At 45.4% G+C, this 7,499-nt stretch overlaps 1 protein-coding gene across 1 annotated transcript; it reads right to left on the bottom strand.

Annotated features, from left to right (window-relative positions):
* Positions 1-2,020: 2,020 nt before the first annotated feature.
* Positions 2,021-7,149, bottom strand: klhdc4 (kelch domain containing 4). The gene is made up of 13 exons (XM_053426817.1): positions 6,922-7,149; positions 6,186-6,277; positions 6,011-6,089; positions 5,500-5,598; positions 4,965-5,101; positions 4,755-4,847; positions 4,395-4,557; positions 4,205-4,283; positions 3,905-4,113; positions 3,488-3,716; positions 3,183-3,365; positions 2,866-3,018; positions 2,021-2,740 (listed from the first exon to the last, which is right to left on the bottom strand). Exons 1-13 carry the CDS (start codon positions 7,018-7,020, stop codon positions 2,568-2,570), a joined length of 1,788 nt encoding a protein of 595 aa, XP_053282792.1. The 5' UTR covers positions 7,021-7,149; the 3' UTR covers positions 2,021-2,567.
* Between the last annotated feature and the right edge of the window lie 350 nt (positions 7,150-7,499).

Below are 7,499 nucleotides of genomic sequence, written 5' to 3'. Positions count from 1 at the left end.
TCATAGACATCAGACTTTATTCATCAAGTTCTAATTCCGACTAAACGTTCCTCATATCGGGTTCTTTACTGAAACAACTGGACAGGAACACTCAAAGTTCAGAGGACGATAAAAAACAGAAACTTCCTCAAACACCTGAAGGAAGAGAAAGGTCGGGAAGAAAGTCTGGACCAGTAGGATTTAATGGTTCACACCTAAAAGTCCGACCTTCATGTGTTTGGCCCGTTTGTTTAACTTTATCTGTCCACTGTCGGTTTCATATTTTAACTAAAACATTTTGTCTCATCACCTGCGTGGGCGGGGTCTACCTATACTTGACTCTGATTCGTTAGTAGACAGACGTGTTGTCAGTTTGGCAAATAGAAGTCGAGGAACATCTCAGACCTGATGCTTTGTTTCTGACCCTAGGTCCAAACCAAACAAGGCCCCAAGACAAACTGGTCAGATGAAGACATGAGGCCTGACCTGTCAATCAGAGCATCCGACACGAGGTGAGCAAGAAGCACGATGAGAAGAACGGACACTAAGGAAGACATGAGAGACTGAGTGTTTCCTGTCGAGTCGTGAGTCAGTCCTCTCACGACACAAAGACTTTATTGACAATCTGTTCTTGAATCATCTCGTACACAAAGACAATAAAAAGCCTGATGTGGTCGTGTATGACAAGTTGTGTGTCACTGACACAGTCACTGACGCGTCTGTGACGACTCCACGCTGCCCCCCCCTCACGTCAGCACAGCACCCAAAAAAAAATCCTCTTCTCTTTAGTTATTTATCAAGTCTTTTTTTGGTCCCGGAGTTGAAATAAAAAAAAAAAAGGAAAAGACGAAGAAAGAAAGGGCGGGGGGGGGGGGGGGCACGGGAAAAAGGAGGGGAAGAAGAAGGAGAGGAAGGCAGCCTCATTCTCATCCATCTCTCCTTCTCCTCTATTATTCATCAGCCTCTTCTCATCCCGCGTTCAGCATGCTGATGGAGGATAAAATAGGTCACTGAGGGATAGGCTGCTGCTCACAGTGACTGATGTCTTCCCTGACTTATCGTGCACTCACTCCCCCTCCTCTTCCTCCCCTGTATCCCTCCCTCCATCCTCTTCCTCTCCCTTTTACTTCCCCACTGTTCCCACAGCGTCGTGTCATCTCTTCTTTCTGCCCCTGCTCTCCATCCTCTGCCCCACCACCTTCTCTCTGTTCCCAGTCTCCGTCTCACACGCTGTAGACGAGTGAAACTCAGACAAAGGAAATGTGTTGCCTCTACAGATCTGCAGGGGGCACACCATCGTCCCCATCACATCTACAGATCTTGGTACTGGAAGGGAGGAAGAACCCAGTATGACGAGGTGTTGGGAAAACACGAGTGTAAAGAAAAAAGAGGAGAAGAAAGGAAGATGAATTATGTTTTTATTTGAGCTGTAACACATAGTTTTACTTTTCAAACATAAATCTGTGGGGTGTGGCTTTGGAACAGTAAAGTAAAAACTATGGTAAAACAAACAGTGACGACAGGTTTATTGGTTTTGGTTATTATCGCAGATTTATACAAAAACTACCAGATGAGTTTTCCACATGATTTGTTTTGAAGGATGAGACGAGGGCCAAGAAGGTCGACTTCCCACTTCACTTTATTTTCTCCAATTTCCCACGAGAATAATTCATAGTCTTGATTGAGAAGCTCACGTAGACTGATGTCTGTTTGTATTTCTAATTTAGTGTTGATCTCAATAAGGAATCTGAATTATGAATGGAGTGTTGGGCTCCCCAAGTGTCATTCTAGTTTCATTTCTATTGAAACGTACATTTTAGTTTCGCTGTCTCTCAGGAGCAGTCGTCAATCTGAGCCGTCACATGACCTCTCTCCACCTGTGACTGACTGCGTTGACCAACATGTCCACCAGATGGAGACAGTCCCATTTACAAATACACAGACATGTGGTCCTTTTAGATTTGTCTTAACTTTCTAACGCTGCTTTTCTGAACGTTACAGTTTGTTGTTCAGTGAAAAAGAAACTCCTCAAAGGAGACGAGAACCAAGAAGCTAAACGAGTTTAAACCAAGTGCACAAAAATACTTCCAATACCAAGAAAAAGAAAAATTAAAACATGTAATAAAAGAACGACCATAAGAAATAAAAAAATTACTAAAGCTATTTCCTCTTACTTCTTCTATCTGTAACTAACAACTCTCTGTTAGCTTCAGCACTGTGGTTTCAAAGTGACAGCAGCAGCATTAAAAAGTGTTATTTCAGTTTAGTTTTAATTTCATTTAAATGAAAACTGATGTTGATCTTGAAAAAAAAAACAATAATAAAATATTCTTATAAACCCGAAAAAAAAAAAAAATAACCTATAAATGTCAAACAGTAGGAAGATGGTTAAATGTTTTTGTTTTGAAATCTCACTTGTATTACCGAATCGTTTTGCAGTAACATCACACACACACACACACACACACACACACACACACACACACACACACACACACACACACACACACACACACACACACACACACACACACACACACACACACACACACACACACACACACACAGAACATTTGGTGTTTTTTCCACTACTGGTCTTCATGGAAGACTTTAGCCATGGCGAGGCCGACCTTTGCGACCTTTTTGTCTTTGATGTCCGGGCCCATTTTAGTCCGGGCCAGTCCCGTCCAGTACGTCTCTGTACGGATCTGATAATCAGTCACTGTCTCCCCCTCCTGCACGGCCGGGTGCTCGTCTTCATCTGGAAACAGACACAGATCTTATTAGACTTTAAAAAGCAGCAGCAGACTCAGCTGGTCACTTGTTGCTCATTTTAAAATCACGTGAAAAGGTGAAGTGACAAAGATACAGATTGAAGATCATTACCTTCCTCATCGTCACTTTCCCCTTCAGACTCAACCTCGTCTTCCTTCCCTTCTGCTCCTTCTGCTCCTTTCAGCTTCTCCTTCTCCTCCTCTTCCTCCTCCTCCTCCTCATCATCGTCCTCTGACTCAGACTCTTCCAGCCACTCCTGTGTCTCTGTGGACAAAGGATCATAAATCCAGATGAAACCTCACATGCGTCTCTCCCGTCTCATCACCACCTCCTCTCCTGCGTCAGGAGCTTCAGGGCGCCTGGTGAGGAGCCTGTGATTAAATCTCAGCTCCTCTTTGTTTACTGTGTTTTTCGAGCGGCTGACTCACTGGGATCCATCTCAACCAGAGTGTCCCACTGGTCCATCTTGTTGAGGTCCAGGCTGTAGAAGTCGTTCAGGGTGAACTGGCGGTCGCCGACCTCAAACATCCCTCCGAACAGGAAGAGCTTTCCCTGCCGCACCGTGGCCATGGCGCTGGACCTCGGGCAGGGCTCCACCAGGCTGACGGAGGCTGGAGCAGAGGAGGAGACAAACTTACACCTGAGTCTGAAATCAATGAGAATTCAAATATCAAAAGGACAAGAACGAGGGATTGTCCAGACTTTCTCGATGTGTGTGGTTGTGTAATCTAACCTTCATCCTCTTCCTCTTCCTCCTCCTCCTCTTCCTCTTCCACCTGAGCTCCAGGGATCACTTCCTTGATGGTCATCACGGTGCCGTCCTCGGTGACGATCTCCTTGATGACCTCAGTGGGTCCTTGTGGCGCCGCCTCCTCCCCACCCTCCCCCTCCATCTCTCCTCCCTCCCCCTCTGCTCCTTCCTTCTTCCCCCTGCGTCGTTTCTTCTTCTCCGTCTTGTTTCCCTGAAAGGACACAAATGTGAAATCAGTCGAGTTCTACTACGATTAAATTAGGATTGATCCATCCATGTGCTCCCCCCCCGATGACGGGAAGATCCTGAAGTTGGTGCCGGTGTTATATGAACTTCTCTTCCACACAAACCTTCATTCATTCATTCACGCAGCAGGTGAACGGTGGCGGTGGAGCTTACCCGGAGCACGCCGGGGAACCAGCGGTTCTTCACCGTGTCATACAGGTGCAGGTCGTTGTAGAAGTCACCCTCCAGTGTCTCCTCCTCTTCCTCATCACACACCCCACCGAACAGCACCGCCCGCCCCGCCGGGCCCATCGCCGGAGAGAAGCCAGAGCGAGGATGAGGCTTGTTCCCTGAGGGACTCACCCTGGACCAGGACCACTTCTCTGGAGGACGGAGAAACAAGACGAGTCACAAAAAGAAGATTCCTGTGGTCGTATCATCTCAAACTGTTTCTGACAGGGAAGTGTTCTGTACCTTGACCATCTTTACCCTCTCGCTTCAGGAGGAACATGTCCGAGTGGATGGTTCCCTTCTCCACATCCTTCTTGACTCTCTAAAGGAACATTATTTAAATACAGTAAATCACATTATCACAGAACAAAAGTCACTATGATCAATATGGAGGAGACGCACATGCAACTAAAGCATCAGATCCCACACTCACAACTTTGGAGTATCCGCCGTAGATGATGACGCCCGTGCCGTCGGGCGTGGAACTCATCTGACAGGCCGAGCGTGGAGCGGGGGCGGAGCCTGACGGAGAGAGGCGTGACCAGGAAAAGGTTTCCAGGGAGAACGAGTAGACGTCGTTGTAATAGATAAAATCCCTGAGGAGGGGGAGGGGGGGGGGAGGGATCGGGAGAGAAACGGTTTGAGACTGAGCCAAGACAAGAAAAGACTCAATGAGCTGCTACAGGAAGTCAAACAAAAACAACATCTCATGAAACCTAAACACCAGAATATCTTTATATCTGTAAATCAGTTCTGAATATTCCTGTTTCATCCTCCTGATCTGACACTTTACCTGGTGCTCTCATGGAAACCTCCAAACACCAGCAGCTGCTTCTTGCTGAGGACCATCCGGTGTCCGCTGCGACCCGACGGACCGCCGGTCGCCCTGGAAAACACAAAGCTCATTTTAAAACACTGATGTAAGTTTAAAAATGAGTTATAAACACAAACGTTGACCCTTAACTCCACTGTTTGTTACTACGTCTGCGTTTAGGACACATACTTGATGTTCTCCCAGGTGTGTGTCGCCAGATGCAGCACCCACAGGTCCTTGTAGTGGTAGAACTGTTCCCCATTGGGAGAACCAAACTCCCCCCCGAACACCCAGAGCTGGCCCCCACCCTGGGGAACTACCACTGCCTGGGGGAGAGGGAGGGCGAGGGGAGGGAGGGGAGGAAGAGGAGGAAGAGGAGAGCATAAACAGAGTGAGATAAAGATCTGTTGTTCTTTGACTTAATTTGTTTCCTTGCAACTGGCCATCAGCCATGATGACATTGGTGATAAGACTCAGTCCCCCACCCCAACCTGTGCTGTGGCATTCTGCCCCCTTGTGGTTGAAAAGAAGAATTACACCATCAATTGCATTCAAACTTCCAACAGGAGTGACACATGCTTCTGTAAATCCACTTCTCTCTCTTCGTGGAAAACGTCCGACTGTTTTCAAGCTGGTTATAAATCTGAGTGAGGAACCTCTGAGATGGTCGGTGTGATCGGGGCGAGCATCAGGAGACAGGAGAGGATCCACGTGGAGGAGTTACCTGGTGAGAGCAGCGTGGTGGAGGAGGGTTGGGGATGTCGGACTTCACCCACGTGTTCTTCTTGATGTTGTAGAAAAACAGGTCGTTGTACAGAAACGTCTGCAAACAAAGTTAACAACTGTCAAAACTGGAAGAAGAGGAAAACATGATTCAGGCTAATGGGCTCAGACTCAGATTCAGCTTGTACAGGGCTGGTGATTGTAAGACTGGTGTGTAGGACACACACTCAGGTTATTGTTTTTTTCTTGTCTAACTATTTTCTAACTCGCTCAGGCAGAGGAACGTGTTTAAAGCTGCTTTCAGACATGAACTGAAGTCTAAATGATTTCCTGAAACTTTCCAGAAAGGTCTAAGTCCGTTGCATTGGACATTTTCCAGAAACTTTCCTGTCAGACCCTGAGTTAAATGTCTGAGTGACCACGTTGATGACGTCTCCAACACGTAAGGACCACAGAACGAGAAGAATACAAATATGTTTGTGTCTGTAAACAGCTTCAGAGTATTTCTCTACCTTCTTTCCGTTGAAGAATTCTCCTCCGAACAGGATGAGTTCATCTTTCTCCGGATGAGGAGAGAGAGACGCACTCAATCTGAAAAGCAGGAAGAGACGTCAGAGATTAAGAAACGCTTTTATTCCACAGCAGGCGGGTTGTAGGTTGAACAACGGGCGGGGGGGGGGGGTTCACCTCGGGGACGGAGGAGGACACGTCGTCTCCACAACCTGAGTCTTCTTTCCATCCAGAGTCTGGAACTCAGCAATAAGAGCCTCCAGATCCTCCTAGAGAAGGAGGGAGGAAGGGAGGAGGGAGGGGAGGAAGGAATGAAGGAAGGAAGGAAGGAAGGAAAAGTCTGTTATTCTCTTTCAGAAGAGTCGTTTATGTTGTGGTGAAATTGCGTTTTGTTTTATTTTACACTAAATTAAATTATTTAGAATTTAATGTCGATTTAATTTTAATGTAGTTGTAGTAAACCACATAATAAACAGAACAGTCAAACTTTAGGGCACCTGTCAAACTGCTAAGAGGCAATTCACAGGATTTTAAAATGAATAATGTTAAACCTCCAGATTTAACAACTAATGCAACTAAAACAAAGTTCAGATGATAAAAGATTTATAATCAACACGCAAGAGTTTAGTAATAAGATGAATAATAAGATATTTTTCACATCATATTAACGGACATGATTTAGTTTAGTTATGTATTATTAGTTAGTTATGTGTAGGGTTAGGGTTAGTGTAAATCTACAGTTATTATAGGTTAGTTTAAATCTAGAGTCATTGAGTACACCTTCATTTAAATCCACAGTTAGTCAGTCAGCCAGCTAATTAGTTAATTAGTTGGTCAGTTAGTTAGTGAGCCAGTTAGTTAGTTAGTTAATTGGTTAATTGGCTAGTTGGTTAGTTAGTTAAAATCCAGTTACCTCCTCTCGTTTGCTTCTCTTTGAAACCTTCTTCTCCATCTTGGCCGCGGTCTTCTCTGCTCCCTTCACCTTCTTCTCTTTCTTCCCTTTTTTACCCATCGCTGCTGTTTGGATTGGATTCACGTTAATCTGTTAAAACCCGCTGGATTTAATCTGAATGAATCCACCGACACGTGGAAACAGATCAACACACGCCGACCTCCTTCCCTCTGGGGCCTGGGATTCACTTCCGGCAACAAAGTCAGAGTGATGAGCGGTGTGGAGGTGCAGCAGCGCCCTCTAGGGCTGTGGAAGACCCTCAGCACCTCTACAGGATCCAAAACAAGTACACAAAAACTAACACAACACCAAAGATACAGACTTAACAGATCCAGATCAGATTCATACGTATATGAGCACAACGTGTTCATCAGGCCGAACCACTCACAGGAAACAAGTGTGAAAATAAACAAACAAAGAGGAACAATACAGAACATTGAAGTCATTTCATTATGTTATTAGAAGGAGAAATAACTTAGCTATTCATATTTTTGTTAAATAATAATAATAATAGTTTAATTCCAGGTCTCAACTTCATT

Source organism: Pleuronectes platessa, chromosome 7, assembly GCF_947347685.1.
Source record: "Pleuronectes platessa chromosome 7, fPlePla1.1, whole genome shotgun sequence".
Classification (NCBI taxonomy): Eukaryota; Metazoa; Chordata; class Actinopteri; order Pleuronectiformes; family Pleuronectidae; genus Pleuronectes; species Pleuronectes platessa.
The sequence above is the reverse complement of the archived record's forward strand: the minus strand, read 5'-3'. Positions and strand labels throughout refer to the sequence as shown.